The sequence below is a fragment of the Coffea eugenioides genome, chromosome 6 (genome assembly GCF_003713205.1).
Source record: "Coffea eugenioides isolate CCC68of chromosome 6, Ceug_1.0, whole genome shotgun sequence".
Lineage (NCBI taxonomy): Eukaryota > Viridiplantae > Streptophyta > Magnoliopsida > Gentianales > Rubiaceae > Coffea > Coffea eugenioides.
In genome coordinates, this window is record NC_040040.1 from 26,614,560 (window position 1) to 26,637,916 (window position 23,357).

At 33.2% G+C, this 23,357-nt stretch overlaps 2 protein-coding genes across 2 annotated transcripts; both read left to right on the top strand.

Annotated features, from left to right (window-relative positions):
* Positions 1-1,475: 1,475 nt before the first annotated feature.
* LOC113773984 lies at positions 1,476-2,638 on the top strand. The gene has a single exon (XM_027318570.1). The coding sequence runs from the start codon at positions 1,850-1,852 to the stop codon at positions 2,636-2,638; it is 789 nt and encodes a 262-aa protein (XP_027174371.1). The 5' UTR covers positions 1,476-1,849.
* Positions 2,639-3,574: 936 nt separating this feature from the next.
* On the top strand, positions 3,575-4,529 carry LOC113773985. Its single transcript, XM_027318571.1, has 5 exons — positions 3,575-3,665; positions 3,764-3,811; positions 3,980-4,009; positions 4,124-4,234; positions 4,334-4,529. Exons 1-5 carry the CDS (start codon positions 3,595-3,597, stop codon positions 4,527-4,529), a joined length of 456 nt encoding a protein of 151 aa, XP_027174372.1. The 5' UTR covers positions 3,575-3,594.
* Positions 4,530-23,357: the final 18,828 nt, after the last annotated feature.

Here is a 23,357-nt window from a genome sequence, read left to right on the forward strand (position 1 = left end):
ATGTAGAATATCACTTGTTTCTATATCACAATTTTTATAACTTAAAACCTATGAATATAATAAGATAAAATTATTATTTTATAATACGATAAAATTTTATTATTTTCTAAGGTTATGTGAAAGGTCAAAATATTTTTCTCAAAATATTTTAAAATATATAAGTACAAAAGAATATTAAATTATACATATAATCATGCATTATACAAGTATGTTACAAGTACTTACTAACTAATGTACTAAATTTTAATCATTTATAGAATATTTTTATTGTTATTTCAAATAAGCTTCCTAGTATTCATTCGGTATAAGCCATAAAGGATTGAGTAAGTTGCTTCTGTGTTAATTTTGACTGTGGTTAACAAACTCAATGATTTAGTCCGTCTAACTTAGGTTAATGGGAAAATGGGTCACAGTTGGCTGGAATAAAATAGTAATAAACCCGTTTTTCAATAAAAAAATAAACTCTTTATGACTTTTCTCTATTATAAGAACAGAGTACCCATTTTCTTAAAAAAAATTATTTATCAGATAAAATAAAAATAAACCCATTTTTCAATAAAATCCTAACTCTTTATGCCTTTCCTCTATTATAAGAACCGTGTACCCATTTTGCCATAAACAAATTTATTTATCGGATAAAAAAAATTTTATTTATCGAAAAAATAAAAATGAACCCATTTCTCAATAAAACATCAGCTCTTTATGGCTTCCCTCCCTTATAAGAAAAGAGTATCCATTTTGCCATAAACAAATTTGTTTATCGAATAAAATAAAAATAAACTCTTTTTTGAATAAAAAACCAGTTCTTTATGAATTTCCTCCATTATAAGAATATAGTACCCATTTTTCTAAAAAATAAATATTATTTATCGAATAAAATAAAAATGAACCCGTTTTTCAATAAAACACAAGCTCTTTATAGTTTTCATCTATTATAAGAACAAACTACCCATTTTTTCATAAATAAATTTATTTATCGGATGAAAAAATAAATATATTTTTCAATAAAACACCAGTTTTTTTATAGTTTTCCTCCCTTCACTACAACAAAAAAGGGTATTAGCGACAACAACTTTAGGAAGAAGTAGAAAGCTTGACGCTCTTAAGAGGCTTATAGCAAGGAAAAGGACAATACCTCACCAAAAATTGGAGCCATCATATACTCTGCGAGGGCAAGGACTTTTCTCGCTTAAAATTCTCGCCAAAAGGAGAACGGGAAAGCTTCCCTCCAAATACTGATTCTAGTGGGCCAAAGTTTCTATGTTATTGGTGAGAAATCATGGGTGCTTTTTTGTGAAAATTTCAAAATTTTGCTCCCTTTCAATTTTTAGCAGAGCCGCGCATTGAAAATTTTTTAAGCATTCCCGGCACAGCACTTGTCAAGCCTAGCACCACATGAATTTCAAGCCTTCCACACTTGCAAGGCTACTTTCCCAAATATTGTTCTCAGATCAGAGCGCTCGAAAGTTCAATTGCAACCTCCCCTGCACCTTTCTCCTTCTATCTCTCTTTCCCTCTCTATCAATTTTCAGTTTCCCATAGACATATGGTTCCCCTCTTCCTCTCTAGCATCCAGATCTGAATTTATACAATCATGGACACACTTTAAAGACCCTTCCGATGCAATGACAGACTTCAAGGAAAAGCGATGGTGTAGGTTTTTTAATATGTTATTTTAGAAAATGGGTCCGTGATCCCGATTTTGTTAGGAATTGTTGGGGTATGTAGATTGTTAATTTTGATTGCCAAGCTTTCATTTGAGTGATCAGCTTCTAAAAGGTCAGAGAGGCTGTTGAGTCTTGTATTTGGGGTTCTTGGGTTTTTCTGGGGCCTCGCGATTGTTTTGGAGATGGTTCCCGGTTGGGGTCTTGATTTTGATTTTGAATCGTTGGACGGATTTGGGAAGTTCTTTATTGCTGTTCTAATGGGCTGCATTGTGGGTCTCTTTTACATCCCAGCTACGAGGAATGCTCGTGCCTTTTGGCTTGGAACTGATCAGATTCGTTCTAATTTGTCCATAATTTCCTGTGGATGGTTTGGAAGAATGCTTCTTTATGGCAATTACTTGTTAGTTGTATTCACTTCCACGCTTTGGGTTGGCCCGTTTATTGAACTCCTCGTCTGCGATAAATCTGATGGAATCAAAGGGCTTCATTCCAATGGTAGGAACAGATATACTGAGGAGTTGATAGGTAGATTGGGCATGTTGCGATCAGATTTCTACAAGTTCAGGGTTTGGTGCATGTTCAGTTCTGGTATTTTGCAAATTTTGTCTTTGCGGCCAAATGTGCAGATGTTTTTAAATGAAGCGGTACTGTGTTGGTACCAGAGATTGCATGCCAGTAAGGTCCCTGACTTGGATTATAGCAGGGCAAAAGTTTTCTTGCACAACCATTACATGTTTCTTGTAGTTCTGCAGTTCTTTGCGCCTGCCGCGATTGCACTTCTCCTTCTTGGATTATCCCATATTGATGTTAACTTGCTGGCAGATTTCAAGTTGCCATGTAATCTACTGCCTTGCTCTGCTTTGGTCAAAGAAATGGCCTTGTTTCTGGCTTGGTGGATAACTTTTGTTTGGGCTATATTTACGTCAGTGAGCCTTACTCTTTATAGGCGTGGCTTCCTGTTCGTTTCTTGACAATCCCTGCTCTTCATTGGTGTGCTTTGTGTCTGTTCCTTGAGGACAGAGTTGATTGTTTTCTGGTTTCATATGCAGCCATGTGATTGGTCGACTAAGGAGAGTTTGTAGCAACAATTGTTATATGAAAACCATGGCCCTCTCATTCTGCGTTGACTAGTTACAATTTTCCAATGAGCATTAACATTTCTAACAGGTTTTATTCATAATCTTACTTATTTTTAGATTGAGGACAGCTTTGTAGAAACATGTATTGTATTAAAACCATGGCCTTGTCATTCTGCATTGATGAGTTGCAATTTTCTGGCAAGCTGTAACATTTTTCACAGGTTTTATTTGCAACATTCTTCATAATGCCAGTTTGTATTTTATTTCACTCCGCTTGGGTAATTCAATGAGGCAAGACATCTTTGACAATGCATAATTTTCTTAAATAATTTAGGATTGAAAATTTGCTTGCTTCTGATATTCTTCTTCATGTTAATGTTCAAGTGATAACTAATTATGGTTGATTTGGGGTTATGATCTCGCCATTGTGAGGGTAAATTTTTTATAGTCCTACTATGGTAATGCTTTAGCAAGCTAGAGGTTCTTGAATCTGATCCTTATCTGACTTACAGTAATATATTTACGTAATGTTTGTTAATGGCAACATGGGCTTAGAAGTAGGTTTTTCAACTGTTTTAGCTTTAAGAAGTTGACCGGTGAGTGGAAGAAACAATTATTCTTAGCTGTGTTGAAGTCATTAAAGGGAAATGTAGAGTGTTGGCCTTTGAATAATGTACCATTACAGGTTAAAGTACCTCTTTTTTTTTTCTCTTCTTCTGGTTATTTTCATCTCTGTTTTGTCAATTGCCTTTTTCTTGCATTTTTGGTCAATTTAACAATCGCAAGAAAAACTCTATTTGACAATATATTGGTATCTCTTCAGGTGAAATCTGGAACTCTATTTGACAATGTATTGGTATCTGATGATCTTGAATATGCTAAGAAGTTGGCTGAAGAGACATGGGGCAAGCATAAGGATGTATGTGGAATTTTTTTTCCCCAAGCGATGCACAAAAAATAAAAAGGTTTAAATTACTTTCGTCTGCTTGTTGACACATGAAAATGTTCATGTTGTAGGCTGAAAAAGCTGCTTTTGATGAGGCAGAAAAGAAGAGAGAGGAGGAGGTACTTTTCATTAATTCTCCTCTGTTGCATGATGTCTTGAGTACATTTGAATTCCATTTCTGTATAGTTTGGACTTTGGACTTCCTTTATACTGCATTATTTGAACAGTGATCATTTGATTATGAAGAGACAACTTATATCTCAAACTCCTGTCTGATTTTGTTTCAGGAAGCAAAGGATGACCCAGTCGATTCTGATGTAAGTTCCTGACTAAAATGTTGTTCTCAAAAGAGACTCTTTTTGCTCCAGATTTTATCTGTGATATGTTCTTATTACGTGCACTTTCTTAATGGGAAAAACTTGTTCTTTTAGGCTGAGGAAGGCGATGATGATGATGCTGCTGATGAAGCAGATAGTGATGATGCAGACGCCAAATCAGAAACAAAGGAAGATGTTACTGCCGCAGCTGAGGAAAATGTTAAAGTAAGGGCTTTGTCTGATCCTTCAGTGCTGAGTTAACCATGATGATTTGTTATCAGAAATTTCAATTGTTTTAACTCTCTTACTTCCACCCTTTTGCAGGACGAGCTGTAGGAAAATACGTGCGAGTGCTGTGGTTGGCCCAACATGCTGCTGCGAAGAAGAGCTTTGTTGGCAATTGAGCTCTCGACATTTTTCATTTTTCTTTTGGCTTTTAGCTGTAGAATTGCTGTTTAGGGAAAAAAGATATTGGCTTTTGGCTTTTGGCTTTGAGTATCTTTGTGCTTTGTACCGTTGAAAAATGGTTGAAAAAAAAATAGCAACTACATTCACAAAGCTGCTTTTGGCAACTTTCTTGCAAGAAAATCATTTAGTTGCATTTGATCGTCTTTGGTAAGGGGTCGATGGTTTCTAATTAAAGAAGTTACTTGTTTATGACAAAATGGGCACTCTTTTTTTATAATGAAAAAAAGTCATAAAGAGTTGGTGTTTTATTAAAAAATGAGTTTATTTTTATTTTATCCGATAAACAAATTCCTTTTTACTTTCAAAATGGGTACTCTGTTCTTATGATGGAGGAAAGTCATAAAGACCTGGTGTTTTATTGAAAAAATGGGTTTATTTTTATTTTATTTGATAAATAAATTTGTTTATGGAAAAATGGGTGCTCTGTTCTTAAAATGGAGGAAAGTCATAAAGAGCCAGTCTTTTATTGAAAAACGGGTTTATTTTTATTTTATCCGATAAATAAATTTATTTATGGAAAAATGGGTACTCTGTTCTTATAATGGAGGAAAGTCATAAAGAGCTGGTCTTTTATTAAAAAATAGATTTATTTGTATTTTATCTGATAAATAAATTTATTTATGAGAAAATGGGTACTCTGTTCTTATAATGGAGGAAAACCATAAAGAGTTGGTCTTTTATTAGAAAATAAATTTATTTTTATTTTATTTGATAAATAAATTTAGTTATAAAAAAATGGGTACCCTGTTCTAATAATGGAGGAAAATCATAAAGAGCTGGTCTTTTATGGGAAAGTGATACTTTACACAAAGTGACCGCAATTTGGTTTATGAAATAATCCCAAATAAAAATTTAGAATGAATTTATTTGTTTTGAAAGTTGTATTGGGCAAAAACGTTTTTACTTTCACATATTTAAAAATTGTTAAATACAAAATTTACTAGTTTTCTTTTTGTAAAAATATTAGTGTAACACTTTTTCAATTTTAGTTACAAACATTTATGTATTTTACTTTTTTCCTATAAAATATTTAATCAAATGTTATTTCTTGTCTTAATTTTTGTTATGACTATATTACATATTTATTAAATAGACATACCTTTATAATTAAAGTTAATATTTGATATTTTAGGATGCCATATATTTAAATAGATGAAAATTATTTTGAATATAACATATTAAAATAATTTTATTTGTCAATCATTTTGGCCCCCCCTCCAAGGAAAAAATCTTGATTTCGTCACTGCTTAGGAAGAAATTGGGGTCTATTGCTAATAAAAGATTGTGAAAATTTACCTTTATATCCTAATTATTTGAAAAAATCTAATGAACAAATTTTGCAAAAAAAAAAACCTTGTTTCTTACCAGCAAATTAAGTAACTAATAAAATCACCTGTAATGTTGTTTTAACATATTTAATTTATGTTAAATACAAATTTTACCAGTTTCTCTTTCGTAAAAATATAAGTATAACACCTTTTCAATTTTAGTTACAAACATTTATTTATTTTACATAAATGTAGTGATTCAGAATAAAATGCCCATAAATAGCTAGTATTTTGTTAATTTAATGCAAAAAATCCATAAAGAGCTGGTATGTTATGGGCGCAATCTTTTTTACTTTCACATATTTAAATTTTGTTAAATACAAAATCTACCAGTTTCCCTTTAGTAAAAATATAAGTATAATACTTTTTCAATTTTAGTTACAAACATTTATGTATTTTATATAAATATAATGATTCAGAGTAAAATACCCATAAATAGTTAGTATTTTGTTGATGTAATGCAAAAAATTCATAAAGAGCTGGTATGTTATAGGCAAAAACCTTTTTACTTTCACATATTTAAAAATTGTTAAATACAAAATTTACTAGTTTCCTTTTTGTAAAAATATTAGTGTAACACTTTTTCAATTTTAGTTACAAACATTTATGTATTTTATATAAATATAATGATTCAGAGTAAAATACCCATAAATAGTTAGTATTTTGTTGATGTAATGCAACAAACTCATAAAGAGCTGGTATGTTATGGGCAAAAACGTTTTTACTTTCACATATTTAAAAATTGTTAAATACAAAATTTACTAGTTTTCTTTTTGTAAAAATATTAGTGTAACACTTTTTCAATTTTAGTTACAAACATTTTTGTATTTTACATAAATATAATGATTCAGAGTAAAATGTCCATAAATAGCTAGTATTTTGTTGATATAATGCAAAAAAAATTATAAAGAGCAAGTATGTTATGGGCAATTTATTTTTTACTTTCAAAATCAATTTATGCTAAATACAGGACAATCAGTTTACCTTTCACAAAAATATTAGTGTAACTGTTTTTCAATTTTAGTTATAAACATTTATTTATTTTACATAATGGTAATTATTCAGAGTAAAATGCCCATAAATAGATAGTATTTTGTTGATGTAATACCCATAATCGGGAGAATCAATTGGAATCCACTATTCCTCAGTCTTGGACGCTTTATGTAAAGTAGAGATATTTGTATTCAATTAAATATGAAACAGGCAACAATTTGTCTTCCCATGAACCCAGTTTCCACAAATGTTAATATTTTACTAATATAACAATTAAAATCAATTTCAATAATTCAAATTTAGTAGGTTAGATAAAAGTTGTTAGAAAAGTGAGAAACCAAAAGAAAAATAACTCAAATTTATTAAAAGTCCAAAAAGAATTTAGTACTTCAGCTCTAGAAATCCTCCAAATGACTATATATTAGAACAGCGATAATCAAAATAGATTACATAATTAAAAAACTTAATATTTCAAACATTTATTTTCTTAAGTTTCACTTTTTAAAGGCTCTCAACTCGTTATTCACTAATGTCCATATGTTGTTTCAAAACCAAGCATGGCTGTGTTCAGTATTGCTTACGCTTCCTCTTCGGTGTTTTATTTCTAGACCCATTATATATATGTTAATTCCGTGACACCCCAATACATTTTCAGCTTCTGCCATACGCAACATTTCCAAACCGGCCCGTGCCTGTTATAGGTCACCACTTGCTTTTGTAAACATATTCCTTTCATCATCCGTACATATCAGTTTCTGTGCCATATTCTTTACCTTTCCACGTGCCTGCTTCTTTGCCATATTTTTTACCTTTCCACACCTGTCTTTGGATTAGATGAATACACTACAAAATTTACCCAACAGAATTCGTTTCAACCGAATTCATGCGACTTCTAAATTTGAACAATCGGCAGACAACCTTATTTTATAGTCAGAATCAAACACAACCATTCATGAGTACAGTAACCATTGAATGGTCAAAATCGAATACAATTGGCCATATTAGAATCAACGAGGAATCCGTGTACTCATGAATAAGACCAAATTAATTACCACCTTAAAAATTCAAAATTTGATATTGGGGAGGTTCTGATACCATTTGTAAGATTTTCAGGATCCCAATATTAGATATTTGAATATAGCTGTAATATATATGCGGAAGCGTACCCATAGTCATGTTGACAAACTGGCACTTGAATCCTTGAAGATTTTGGAGTGGCCTTCCAGGTTAACACGTATTTACCGATTCTTGAAAGAATTCTTTAGTTTCTCTCTGGTATCTTTCCTAACGATGGGATATCAGGGAAAGGCTATTTTGTGGTACTAGGAAAAACATGATAAATAAAATGATCCGTGTGACCTGGGGACTATAACCCTATTTATAGGTAACATTCGTGTTACCTTTTGGAACCCTATTTCAGCCCATCATAGAAATAGGAGCCCTTAAATCTCTACACATTAAAGGCCCACATTCTATTAGATACATTAAGTTCAAACCATATTTGATCACTTTAATTGGATTTAACCTTATTTGATAGTTTGCAACACATAATTATTTACATATAAATCCAATATTGGATTAAGGATCCAACAATTAGTTCAAGTTCCATGATAATTTTTGTGATTAGATGTAGTATTTGGGGTGATGAGATCTGGGTTGCATAATCTTGTTGTTTAGTTCGAATTTTTCATGGCTGTTTGTGATTTTCATTTTACGTCTGATGAAACAAAGAAAAGTTGCAGAAAAAAAGCTTTCTTCGAAGCTTGCATGGATAAGTTCTAGAAAATTACAGTTTAGCCCCTTAATTTTTACATAATTTTATTATGTTCCAAAATCTAGAAAAAAAAAATCAATTCTACCCCTTTTAAGTTTTAATCCTCTTTTTCATATTTTAAATAGGTTTTTGGGTAGATTATTTCTGGATTTTAAGATGTAATTAGGGCTTAATAATTTTTTTTTTGTAGATTTAGTATTTTGTTGGGTTAGGTTTTGGGTTAAGGATTTTTTTTAGTTGGTTTGTTGTTTTGTTTCTTTATGGACTGACATTGGGTTAAAAGGGTTGAAACCCAACCTTTTGGTAAGTGAATTTTAGTAAGTGAATCACTAAAACTGAGATGTGATTTTATAAAATTTATATCATGTAAAAAATTTGCATCATTAATTGTGTATTTATGCAACTAGAATTGGTTACCAAATTTTCTCTCCACAGATGTTATAGAAACTGTGAATGGAAAAGTTACATCAGGCAACATGCTGATACTTCAGGACATTAGCATCTATATCAGTATTTGGATATCAGCATCTAAAACTGAGATGTGATTTTATAAAATTTATATCATGTAAAAAATTTGCATCATTAATTGTGTATTTATGCTACTAGAATTGGTTACCAAATTTTCTCTCCACAGATGTTTTAGAAACTGTGAATGGAAAAGTTACATCAGGCAACATGCTGATACTTCAGGACATTAGCATCTATATCAGTATTTGGATATCAGCATCTAAAACTGAGATGTGATTTTATAAAATTTATATCATGTAAAAAATTTGCATCATTAATTGTGTATTTATGCAACTAGAATTGGTTACCAAATTTTCTCTCCACAGATGTTATAGAAACTGTGAATGGAAAAGTTACATCAGGCAACATGCTGATACTTCAGGACATTAGCATCTATATCAGTATTTGGATATCAGCATCTAAAACTGAGATGTGATTTTATAAAATTTATATCATGTAAAAAATTTGCATCATTAATTGTGTATTTATGCTACTAGAATTGGTTACCAAATTTTCTCTCCACAGATGTTTTAGAAACTGTGAATGGAAAAGTTACATCAGGCAACATGCTGATACTTCAGGACATTAGCATCTATATCAGTATTTGGATATCAGCATCTAAAACTGAGATGTGATTTTATAAAATTTATATCATGTAAAAAATTTGCATCATTAATTGTGTATTTATGCTACTAGAATTGGTTACCAAATTTTCTCTCCACAGATGTTATAGAAACTGTGAATGGAAAAGTTACATCAGGCAACATGCTGATACTTCAGGACATTAGCATCTATATCAGTATTTGGATATCAGCATCTAAAACTGAGATGTGATTTTATAAAATTTATATCATGTAAAAAATTTGCATCATTAATTGTGTATTTATGCTACTAGAATTGGTTACCAAATTTTCTCTCCACAGATGTTATAGAAACTGTGAATGGAAAAGTTACATCAGGCAACATGCTGATACTTCAGGACATTAGCATCTATATCAGTATTTGGATAACAGATCCAATACACGAGCGTTTCAGTTCATGAAAATATTTGGTTCTTTCTAATGGGTGCCTTATTAAAATATATTTCAAATGTCATATTTTCGGAAATGTAAGATTAATTAGAAAAAGTAAATAAATACAAGAGAGGGTAATAATTGTTAGCACATATATATATATACATGGTAGGTTACGTGATTATTAAGTGTGATAACGAATGCCCTATGGGCACCTGTTAGAAAAATTCAAAATATTTTACCTCATTTTTTGAAAAATATGATAATGAATCTATGAACTTAAAAAAATCGTTGGTTGAAGGATTATCGAATTAGTAGTGGGAAGGGTACACTCTTTGTGGGTTTAAATTTAAGAAAATTAACAGAAGTTACTACATGAATTTAGGGAATCAAAATAAATTGACGACAGGAAGTTATGGAAAATTAAAAGGCATTAGGACACTTATTTAATGAGGGTATTGTCAGGAAGCACAAAATATTACATCAACATATCTGCTTTCACTATGTTCAAGTTGAAACAATGGTGTTGCTCTTGCTTTTATGGTGCCATAAAAGGCAGGTGAAGTCAACGGAAGAAATGACTCATTTCAGATGAAATGCTGCAATAACATAGGAACCCGTGACTAAGTTCTTAACAGATTATGACTTGGGTCCCAGCAAGCCTAGGATGTTTAGTCCCTTGATTTATAAATGCTAGATGACATTGTCCACTGAAAATTTTGACTATACTGTAACAATAACATTTTCTTTAATAATATCAGCACTAATACACCGAATTCCATCAAAACTTTAAAATTAACAATAACATTAGGCGGCAGGATAGGATGCATTCTGCATGGTAACACACGTACTGGCAAAGCCAGGATCACTTTTAAGTGGAGACACAAATAAATTTTACCGTTTGAACTATGAATCAACCAGTAATTCTTTTAGAGCAATGGAGTAACTGTAATAAGCATGTTCACCCTAGAGCTTTTATTATCATTTCTTTCCCCTAAAGATTGTAAGTGGCAAAGATATTTTTTTTCTCAAAAGGACTTGATTTAAATGAATATTTTACTTGAAGCAATGGGCTAATAGACAGACGTGTACATTATTTGACATGAAATTATATAGTTATAGGAAATTTAACTACGTGGTGCTCCCGCTGACGAGTTGATTATGGGTGTGGAAGAAAGAATTTTTCATTCATATATTTCATTGATAAAAATCTGGAAATTTTATTAGATGGAAGATAGCGCATGCGCGACAATTGTGGAAGGAGAAAAGATGATAGAGAAGATTTCCAAGTACATATGTCCATGTCTGATGTAGAACAAGCATTCCTGGCAAATAATTGAGCAGCCACTTTTGGATCCCTACGAAGTCCAATTGGCCTCACAAGTCCCAAGTAATAAAATTCTATAGATTAACAAAAACTATCGTCCAGCAGAAGTCCAAGGGCTGAATTGTCAGATCCAATATTTTCAAGCATTTGTTGATAATGTATGTGTGTTAGTCATACAGATACTGCACGACTTTCTTTCTTTTTTTTTTTTTTAAGCAGGAAACTTTTTATAATTTTTTTTTTTCTAGCAGGAGAGGAGTGGGATTTAAGAAGTGAAAAGGGGGGAAGAGGAATTAAAATTCAAGACCTCTAATTTCTAAACGCATCAATTTTAGCCACTATATCAATGTAACGCATTAGTAGGAATTTGTTTCAGATTTTTTTTTCGCCCTTGAATTCATGTCGCTTCTAGTGTGCATTCTATGCTAGCGTGTTAGCAAAGGTAACTTAATTTTTTTTAAAATCTTCTCATCCCTCTCTGCACTTTTTCCATTCCTATTCGTCAGATACAAAATTCAAATATTTTACCCTCACATCTCTCCTCACACTCTTTTCACAACAACTATCAACTATAAAATTTGAACCTTGAACTTCACATAGAGAAGAACTCTAAAAATCCTCCTCTAACTACTAACTTAGTTCTACACAGTAAAATCTTTGTTAATATGAATCTTGGCCTCCATTTCAATATTAAAAAAAAAAAGGTCGAGGCTTTGTACAAGGATTCCCAGACCAACGACAAGTTCTCCATAACATCCTGCTACGTACCGGAGTTAGCCTTTCAATTTTTGTACCTTTTTTTTTTCCTGTTTTCCCAAGATTTGTTCTATGATTGAGGGTATTTGTGGTAACAAACACGTACTGTAATCAAACAACTTAAAGAGGAAAAGAAATCAAGATTATAATTTTTCCCTACTGGATAACATTGATTCCATTTTGCAAAGCTAAAAGAATTAGCATTTTCTAGTATCCGTTAGCACATTTAAGTTAGACCTAACATATGACGTGAATACACACCCAATCACAATTATTGCACTCCTATATTTATATGCTTTCTCAAATTAGCTACACTTTTTAAAAAAAACTAATATTTCCGCTCTTAATCAATGCCTTGTGCTCATATTTGAAATCGTGGATTGTGTCTTAAACCTGCTTGTACGAAATTTTACAATGTCAATGCATAAAAAATTAATCACAATTAAAATGCTATAGTTCAAGGAACAAAGTAGTTTTTTTTTCTTATTTTGTAAGTGAAAAATTTTGAATTCAAGATCTCTTACCTTACAATTTTTACCACCTCACTACTCCACCCAAACTAACCCCTCTCCCCCCCCCCCCAACACAAAACACCCCAGCAAGGAACAAAGTAGTTTATTTTGAATAACAAGAACTATAATGGGCTCTTTGGTCAAATATGCTACGGGAACAAGTATAAAAGCCAACGGCTTGGAGTATTTTTAAATTCAATCTTGTAAAACGTTGCTCAAAACACATGGGATAAAATCCGTAGAATAAGATACCTGATCACTAATCCTGGAATCTACCAAAATTTAATCCCAGTAAAACTTTTACCAACAAAATCTGATATGGAATACTAAAAATCAAATTGCAATATCCAATGCATGAAATCAATGAATTAAGCCTAATTTCCTGGATCCCTCAGTGGCAGCCGGTGGCGAATCAGGATGAAGGCAGCAGCATCGACGGGTATTGCCGTATTGGGCTGCAAAGCAGGGGTACATGAGATATTATGTCGACCGTGAATTTCATAGTTGCATTGGTTGATGCAGTCGAGTCCGTTGTTGCTTCCCTCAAAAAAAAAAAAAAAGGTCTGTTATTGCATGTTCCCACGAATGTGCAATTGCTGCTCTCTTCTGCTTTGCTGTCTGCATCAACTAGGCTGTGCATCGAATTTCAATTCCGTAAATCAGAACCATGAAGTCGGAAGTTTAAAAAATTTGGAAGTTGGAAATTTCAAACGTTTTCAATTTTAAATTCACAAATTCCGAATTCGAATTTACTTCGATTTCATTTTGAAATTCAGTTGGTTACTGAATTCACCGAATTTAGCAAATTTAACTTATAAGTTTATAACATAATTTGCTAAATTAGATGCTAATTTTTGTTTTTATGAAACTAACTTAATTAGACTCACTATTATTATATAATATAATTAGTAGTTAGAGGTATTATTATCATTTTCGATTTATGAATTTGAAAACGGAAATTTCGATTTGGAAACACATTATCCCAAATTCGAACCTAATTTGCACAATTTGAAAACAGAAATTCCAATTTTCATACAAATAATAATGTCAAAATTTTCATATGAATAAACAGGTAAAACAAAAAACTGGCCTTGTTTGGATCGCAGCTTTCTAAAGAAAAATTTCTATATTTTTTACAAATACATTTTCTAATCACTTTTTTTACCTCACATATATCAAATTAATATAATATATTTTTTTATAAAAACTCTTATAAATAGCAATCCAAACAGGAGCTAAGAATCTTGATTCCTTTTGGAGCTGGTAGTAGGTTTATGCTCTGGTGTAAATTTAGCCAAACTTGAGATTTCTTTCTTTCTTCATTATTTTCTACTCAACTATTTGACAAAAATCCAATAATTTCATTTTCTTAGTTCTAGGACTTGTTTCATTTGATATCATTTACTGTCGACAAAGCTTTAAGAAGTATGAAATTCAAAATAATCTTTCCGGTCTACACATTCATTGTTTTTTCTAAGTTACCATTTATCTTGTTTCCACTAGCTAGGTAAATTAGTCATGGACTTGTAACCTTGCACCCTTCAAATGTTTTTGCAGGCTTGAAAGGATGAATTCACATGGTTCAGTGAGTCGAACATTTATCAGCAACTAGTCATGTTGACACATGCCTGGCCCGCCTGAATAAAGAAATTGGAAGCCTATGCATAGACACCAAAGATGACTTCCAGCTACAAATGTCTGACGACAAGAATCGAAAATTGCTTGTATTTTGCTTATTAGACATTGTTTTCTTTGTGATTATTTTCCATAAAGTGAAATTTTCCAAAAGTTGGTTTTAATAAGCATATTGATATTATATTAATAAGCATATAGATATTTCATGCAAGAAATCATGGGTATAGTTATCATTCACCTTCTACTGATTATCTTACCAAGAATTTATATTAAGCATATTACTAAAATTTCTGCATCACATAGTGAAATTTGTCCTTTATTATTCAAGTATTACATGAGGAGGTCTAATATCCAGCGTATTTTCATCATACTGATTTTAGTGTTATCTAAATTACTTTCTGGGGTTTCAAAAACTTTGGCTTATATCTGATTCATGTTGATTTTCATTGTATGGACGATAGAAGAATTTGAGCTTTGGAGAGGTAATATGTAAATGGCTACTGCCCATGGGACGTCATTGGGATCAATCATCCCAAGAGGTGAGAAGTCAAATTGATTTGAATTATGAACACAATATTGTCATTCTTTTTTTTCTTTTTTTTTTTTATACAAAAAAACAGATAGCTGAGCCTTTCCATTATCAAGTAATACATGCTTAACTATTTGAAGGAGGGAAAGTTATTTGAAGGGAAGTCCAGTGGCACAGCTAGATTTTATGCTTAATACTAAGGAGTGCAGTTTTGCTATAAAAGTTTGAACAGTTTCACCTATCATGTGCAAAGGGTGTGCAATTTTGCATTAGGATTTTGAATATTTTCGCTTTTTCATTATTTATTGTCACTCGAACACTTTCACTTGTTATCCTCAAAAGGCATGCTTGATTTTTATTTTTTTTTGTATAAATGGACGAGCATTGGCAAGAAAATAAAAGGAGAGAGAAAAAAGGAACAAAGAAAATTGGGATTTTGAATAGTTCTTCCGAAATTTTTTGTATCCTTTAATTAAGGAGTAAACTTTATCAGCTACTTATGAATTTAGACTAAGAGGGATATGGACACGTATTTTTTACTGTGCATATTTCTCTTGTCTGCGTAGGCACACTAGTATATATGATGTATTAGATTAAAGAGAAATATCGTTGTTAAAGTTGAGATTTTATAATTTAAAAGTCCGTTTGGTTCACGGACTAGATGACATGGAATGACTCATCCTCGGATTATTAATCTTGGGTTGAGTCATCCTCGGACAAATAATCCAAGTTACCTAGTGTTTGGTTGGTTCTCAATTGGATAGGATATGTTGGAAAATAATCCTATCACGTGTTTGGTTGGAGATTAGATGAGGAAGGATTACTATTTTAATGACCAAAGCATCCCTTAATTTATAGATTCTTTTTAATAAAATAATTTACTATTTTATGAAATATTAATAAAATAATTTAATATTATTTAATAAAATAATTTAATTTTTATAAATTTTATTAAAATAGAGTAGTTTAAAACTTTATAATTATAAAGTAAATCAAGGGTTTTGATATATAAAAATTTGCATTCATTCAAATTTAGCCCATTCGGGCCTTTAAAAATAGATTTTGTCCAAGCTTTTGAACCTAAATTTGAAATTCAATTAAATAATGGGCCAAGTTTTGGCTAAATTAAGGTTAAATCGATTAAAACCTAACTCATTTAAGAGCTTTCAATGAGTCGAACTCAGGATAATATAGAAGATTTTTCTTTGGATCGAGTTTGAGTTTATTGAAGTCCTCATTCACCAAATCCAATTAATAAGATTATATATTTATATAAATTTCATTTAGAAAATAAGGTTAGTAAGGGTAACTTAGTCCAAGGGCAATATAGTCCTTCTATTATGATGTTAGTATGGCAAATTAGTCAAAAATTTTAAATCAATTAATAAGGGTAAGCCAAAATTTTTAAAATAATGAATAGGGGCAAATTAGTCAAAAAATTTAATAAAATTAGTGGGGGCTAATTGGTCTGTTTATTATGATATTATTATGAGAGTATGGTTATATAATAGCTAATTTGAATTTGAATCATTCATAAGGATAAATTAGTCCAAATATTGTTATATTGGTAGTAGGGGCAAATTAGTAAAAAAAATTTAAAATTAAATAGTAGGGGCAAATTAGTCTATTCATATTATATTATCATGTGAGAGTAGGATTATACAATTATAAGAGCATAAATTTGTATTTTTTGTAAGGATAAATTAATCTAAAATTTTATCATCCTATCTGTTAGTCATCTAGAGATGACTAATCCCATCTCCTCCATGGGATTATTTTATCCCATGAATAGAGGATTAATTCGGTTAGGTAGAATGTATCATCTCATGTATAAAATACAACCAAATATGGGATGACACAAGATAATTAATCCAATTCTGTGTCATCTCATGAACCAAATGGGCCCTAAAGGTTTGGGAATCTAATCCTCCCCGCCTCTGCATCTTTTAAATTCCATTCCTCCCCTGTTCGAAATAATTTTTTTTTACAAAAAAAAGAAAGGCATAACAAAAATGCGTTCAAACTGTTCATTTCACCCTTTTCCATTCCGTATTTCCAGCATTTTAAGGAATTAGCGGTAGATCATATCTTCAAATTTATTTTGTTTATATTATTAACAAAGAAAATTTTGTCTCTCTACTTAAAAGCTTGTTATTTTCTTACATGAACAGTGAACAAAAATTGTACTTCGGCAACCACAAAAAATAAGACAGGGAGACAATTTGAAGATCCAAATGAAGTTGGAGAGAGTTTGACAAAAAAAAAAAAAAGAAGTTGGAGAGAGCTCATTTCAGAATGAGATGATTGATTTTCATCAGTGAGAGAAGTCGACTTTACTTGAAAGAGTGACGTAAAGAATCATGTGGCCAATATTTCATTGGATTTGCAGGCTAATACAGCAGCTTTAACAGTGAAATTACATGTATGCATCTCATATTTTTGTGATTATTTATTTAAGTGAAATGTCTATATCATTTATTTTAAGAATATATAATAATTAGATTTTATTTATCTGAGTTCAATTAGGCTCAAACTTAAGGTTGAATTTCAGCGCAAGTTTTACAGAGTTTTACATTGAGAGCTCATCAAGTTCGCCCTCGAGTTTAAATTTGATAAAATTGAGTCGAAATCAAAACTGAATTCAGCTGTCCCACTTGCTGCCATAATAATCGTTAAAGAGCTTGTGACGCCCCCACTTCTCCCTAGGGCGAATCCAAGGGTATCGGCGGGATGCCTGCCTAACTCTCGTCAGAACTCACTACAAGACGAATTCAACTTATGGATAAACAATCAATAATGAAAGTCGAATGTACAAAGAAAAGGGTCGCTTCCTTAATAATTATTCAAATCTTACATTACAAGTTACCAAAAGTACATCAACTTCTCCAAAATGTGCAACCTCCAAAAGTCATCTAATGAATTACATGCAAAATTCTAATCAAAAGGTCAACAGGTCGGCTTCTCCATAATTCTTTCCATTTCGGCTCTTGTTAAGGAAAACAAAACTAATGGGATGAGCTAACTCTCAGTGAGGCTAAGAAAAGCATGCAAACACATAGTTCAAGTAACAATAGTACTTATACGAGAAATAAAGTTATAACGTTCAAGTAATTCACAATTAAAGTAAAACACACTCAATAAGGATACAGGAGCTCTCAGAAGTTAGATTCCACTTGCTTTGCCGAACCTCGATCATATACCTCCGCCTGTGACATTCCGTCAACCGGGTAGGTATATTTAGTCCGTAGAACTCCACTTACTTCACGAATCCTGTTCACCGTTACAACCCCCTGTTCCGGGCCCGCTCATCATTTAGAAAGGCGATACTACTCGAGTATGCCAAGCGAAATCTCTCAAATAGATCAAGCTTTACGAATTTTCTCATGGCTCACCAAGCTTCTCGACCAAATCCATGCCGGCTCGAGTCGCAAGGTTAGCCTATGAGTTTGGGCGTCCACCGAATATAAATATAAGTCGATGAGACAACGCTCCAATCGACGATTTCAAATACAAATCACAATAGCAACACTTCACATTAGTGGAATATCGATTCACATAGCCAAATTCGAATATAATTTCATGTGAAAGAGAATGAGTGTGATAAAGTACACACTCGTCTCGACAATTCCAATCTCACATAGCGGATGAGAAACAATTCGAGTACTTAGCAACAAATTCATGCACTTGGACTCACCAAGTCAAAAAGTGAGTAAGTAAGCAAATAACCTTTTAAGCGTCCGCTCCGAGATTTTCTTGAAGATCCTCTTGAGCGCCTGAAGAAATAACGAGTAATTATCACTCACAACCATGCATCAACCAAGGAGAGTATACTTGTTTAGAACCAAAACAATGTCTTAAAAGAGAACTTAATCTCTCGAAAATTGGAATTCAAAAGTGAGGATTTAAAGTCTCAAGAGAGACTTGCCTCTTACATGAAATCGAGTTTAAAACAGTTTATCAATATCAAGAGAGAGTGAAAAGTTCTCAAAACTCATTCCCTAAGAAATCGAAAAATTTCAGCTTTACGCGACAAAGTTGAAAAAATCAGATCTTGAGTTTAGCACATCCAAAAATGGAAAAATTTATACCGTTGGAATCTAGGTTCGAGTACTAAAAGTTCTCAGAAGACACCTTTCCAAGATTCCAACTAGAAAGCATTCACAATTCAGCTCAAAGTCGCTGACTCATTATGACAAGACAGAACCAACCTTGGTTGTTAGCAATGTTTGGAAATTCGACAAAATTCACAGGAAGTGAATCGGCCTCTGAAATTTGTAACACAAAAAGAGTCCCATACAAAGTTTCAAACACGACAAGTGGAGCTAAATTCGGAGTTTCGAGCATCAAGATATAACAGTGGAAAGTCGGCTGGATTTTTGCAAACTGTTCAGTGGATTTCCAGATTTGAAGAGCAATCTTTGGAGCATTATTTGGGTATTGAATTGGCATTGAAATTACACCAAATTTGGTACACTTAAACTTCCATATGTGGACTACTTCTCTATCAAATTTTAGGCAAAAACTCACACGGGGAGGCAGTTAACAAACTATCAAAGTTTGGGGAATTCTCAAGGCTAATCTGCCAACTCGCCCCTTTCTTTCCTTTCAAAAGTTTGGTACAATGAAATCAGCCCCAAATCAATCCATTTTTTAAACCAAGGTTCTAGAAACATTTAATAAGCAATTGATGGGTAATTGACATCAAAATTTTTGAAACAAAACATCCCAAAACAAACTTGACCATTCGGCCAGCAAGAAGGGAAAAACTTTCCAGTTTCCAGCTTTGTTGCACTTTCGAAATCAGACCACATCTCACTCAATACAAGTTCAATTTAAGAATGGTTTATGGCGTTGTAAACTAGGTTCAAAATGATACATTTCATAAGAAAGATTAATTTCCAAAATCAGTTCACAAGTGAGAGAAAATCGAGCCACAAGATGCAGCTTCTCCATTCCTCTTGGACAAACAGTCACAACAGGACAGACGACTTTGCTGAATCACTACGGTTCACTCAGTTCGAACTAGTAGGTGATTTTTACACCGTTAAAAAGCTATGAATGTCTAGTTTCAAATTCCGCAAACGCAAATTCCGCAAACGACACTCGATTTCGAATTTTGTACAAAGAGATATGTTCAGACAAATAACTACTATTCGGCTACACTGATCACCTATTCCAGATTTCTTTCTTTTTTCGAAAACCCTAGTTTTGAGCAACCAAATGAAACGATTTTTGCAAGGTACATTCTACACACAATATACAACATATTAACATCAATTTCACAGCCAAACAAGCATCAAAATTTCGAATTAAAATAGAGCAACATGGACAGAATTTTCGGCCAGCTCTAATCTCACACATTTCTCAACTTTCTCTCCACTTTCTAACCGTAATCCTCTCATATAACACATAAACAACAATAACCAAGCAACAAATCCTCAAGGCAGCTACCTACAAGCCTCCTCAAGACCGCTAGCCTAGAGATTAAAGCAAGAAATGAAACTCCTCAAGTCCACTAATCTATTTCTTGCTTAGGGTTTCAAACCCATGCAAAACTAACCATGATTCTTGAAGAAAATGGAAAGACTAAAAGAGTTAAAGGGGTTACCTCTAATCCTAGATGAAAAATCAGATTTTTCCACCACAATCCTCCAAGAATCTCCACAAGATGTTGTCTTTCTCCAAGCTAGAACTAATCTCCAAATATTTTGTGAGTTGGGTGAAGATTTTCAAGTGAAATGGAAGCAAAATTGGAGCAAGATGAAAAGAGCTTTCTTCCCTTCTTTTCTTTCTTTGGGTGCCGAACAAGGAGTGAGAGAGAGAGTGTTTTGAGTGATCAATCTTGGTTTGGAAGCTTGAAGAAAATGTGACCAAGAAACTTTACAAAAGTCAACCTTGAATAGTGTTCAAATAGTGAGATGCACTACCACTTTTTTCTCTTGTTTGTTGCACTAGTGCACTAATCCTCCAATGAAATTCCTTTAACACTCTAATTACTCACTCTTACTAGTCTAATATAAATTTCTCAAATCTCCACTTAGTCGTTTCGACGTGGAATGCGCGAACTTTCAACTCGCACGCGACAAAGCGAAATTTAAAAGAAATTCATGCAACGACGATATAATTAACTAACTCTAGGGTAAATAATTATAAAAATGACTATTTTAAGAATAAAAACATGAGTCCTCACAAGGGGTGTCAACGGTCCGGGTCTGGACCCGGACCCGGACCGGACCCGCCTACATTTTTCGGGTCCGGGTAGGTATATAGAGCCGGGACCCGGACCCGGAATCGTTTTATCTAATAAAATTACGGGTCGGATATGGAATATGCCCTTCCAACCCGTATCCGACCAGAACCCGTTTCAATTAATTAATAATTAAAAAATATATACCTATCTATGAATTATTCATGTCAATACACAATACTACTTTCATAGTTTCATTCCCAAATCTGTCGAACCCTAATGCCCACCGCCGCACCCCTTTTCCCCTCACACTCTCTCTCTTTTGCTCTGCCTCCCGCCTCTCCACTGACCAGTCCGCTCTTCCATCTCCATTCTGATGCTCCATCTCTCCATCTCCGGCGACGCTCTCCGACATCAGAAGTGCGTTGGATATCAGAGGTCCAAAAAGTCCATCTCCGGCGATGCTCTCTCCATCTCCATTCTCCAGCTCCAAAGAAGCCAAACCCGGTCCAGTCTCAGTCTCTTCTCTCTTGCTGTCTTGCACTCTCCATCTCTGACGCCGGCGAGCTCTCTCCATCTCTGACTTTGAATAACTTTGTAATCAGGTTTAAAACATGTGAAACATTTGTAATTTTCGTGTAGCAGAGTAACTTTGCTACGTGGTTTTATTGGTTAGGTGTTTTTCTTTTAGTTGGATTGTGCAATACTATGCTTACCAGGTTGAAGATCTGTGAACACGACCAAGTTTTCCTGTTGAAAGAATTCCTTTTTCAACTGCTAAGTGTGGTAGGATAAGGTTTTACATGGGCCATTTGATGGTTTTATATGGTTGGTGTTTTTCTTTTAGTTGAATTGAGAAAAGAGAAATTGAAGCACATGGATTTTGCTCTCCTCTCTCTGATGAAAGGTCTAAATTTGTGGCTATTTATGAAGGGAATTTGATCAGAATTCAATCACTTGACTCATAGATACAGATCAATTGTGTTGTTTGCTTGTGTGATATACGGTTTTCCCATATGGATTAGGATGCATTTATCTGTCAAAGTTCCATTCTGATGATGTAGCAAAATCAGGATTCTTTGACTGGTCTTATCCGAGTAGGCCCGACCCGGACCCGGGACTAGTCGAATGCGGTTCCGGGATAAAGAATAAGAGACCCGTCGGGTATTCAGTCCGGGTCCGGAATTAATACAGTGCTACGGGTCCGGGTCCGGATTTATTAATTCTGACCCGGACCCGACCCGTTGACAGGCCTAGTGAGCTTTTGTTACCGCGCATTCTCGGCTTATGCCTCCTAGTTTGAAGAAACGGTTAAAAACCACTGATGAAAAGTTACAACATAGGAGAACTTGCACAAATACAGCAGGGAATAAATTCAAAGGATGACAAAATTCTAGCGCTGGGACAGTGAGAGAGTTTGTATTGATGGAAACTTGGTAGCGATCGTTAATATTCCTGCTAAACTACCATTCACACTAGAGGCCAATTCCTCTTATTATTGTCCAAAAATAAAAAGAAAAAATTACAAAAATAATACTATGCCTGCTGGGCTGACTAAACACTTTAAATACCGGGCTATCGAGCTGACAAAGCCCAGTAGTGAATGGGATCTTTTTTTAAAAAAAAAAGATGATCCTGGCAGCCATCAAGAAAAAGCAAAAAAAAAGTGAAAAAGACTGGCCGTGTGAGGCCGGCAAAGAACATTTTGTGACGGATAAGTACAAAATGCTTTAGTATGCAATCATGTTCTCTCCCAGAATGGATAAAGTTTTTATGTGCACCCAAGTGGGTTTTTATCAACTTTCCCTTCTTTTGGTACAAATTTCTATCAACTTTCCAATGTGCCTTCTAATGTTTGGTCCATTCCGTGGCTTATGTTCTGTTAAAATCAATTAAAAGCCAATATCACAAGAATGCCATGATACACTGGATAGAACCCTAGCTAAGATATGTAAAGCGCTCGGGATAAGTGTGTACTCTCCGTTCTTTAAATGTTCTTTAGCAAAACCTAACTTTTTAAAAGGATTTTATGCTAAAAGTTTTCCATGAAAATAAAAGAAAAATATATGCAAATGGGCTTTTCAAAATGAAAAAATCGTTTAAAACGTACCTCACATTTTGTCAAATAAGTTTTTCACTTTCAAAATGTTAATTTTACGTTCCTTATAAATTCAAGTTAGTAAATATTGGTCCCAACCTAAATTTCTGGTCACGTTTCAGCTTGAATCAGTATTTGACCACATGCAATCATTCTTCATGTACAAAAATGTCATATTCCACTTTTTCAGAGGCAAAAATAAATACAAGTTAGGTCAAATC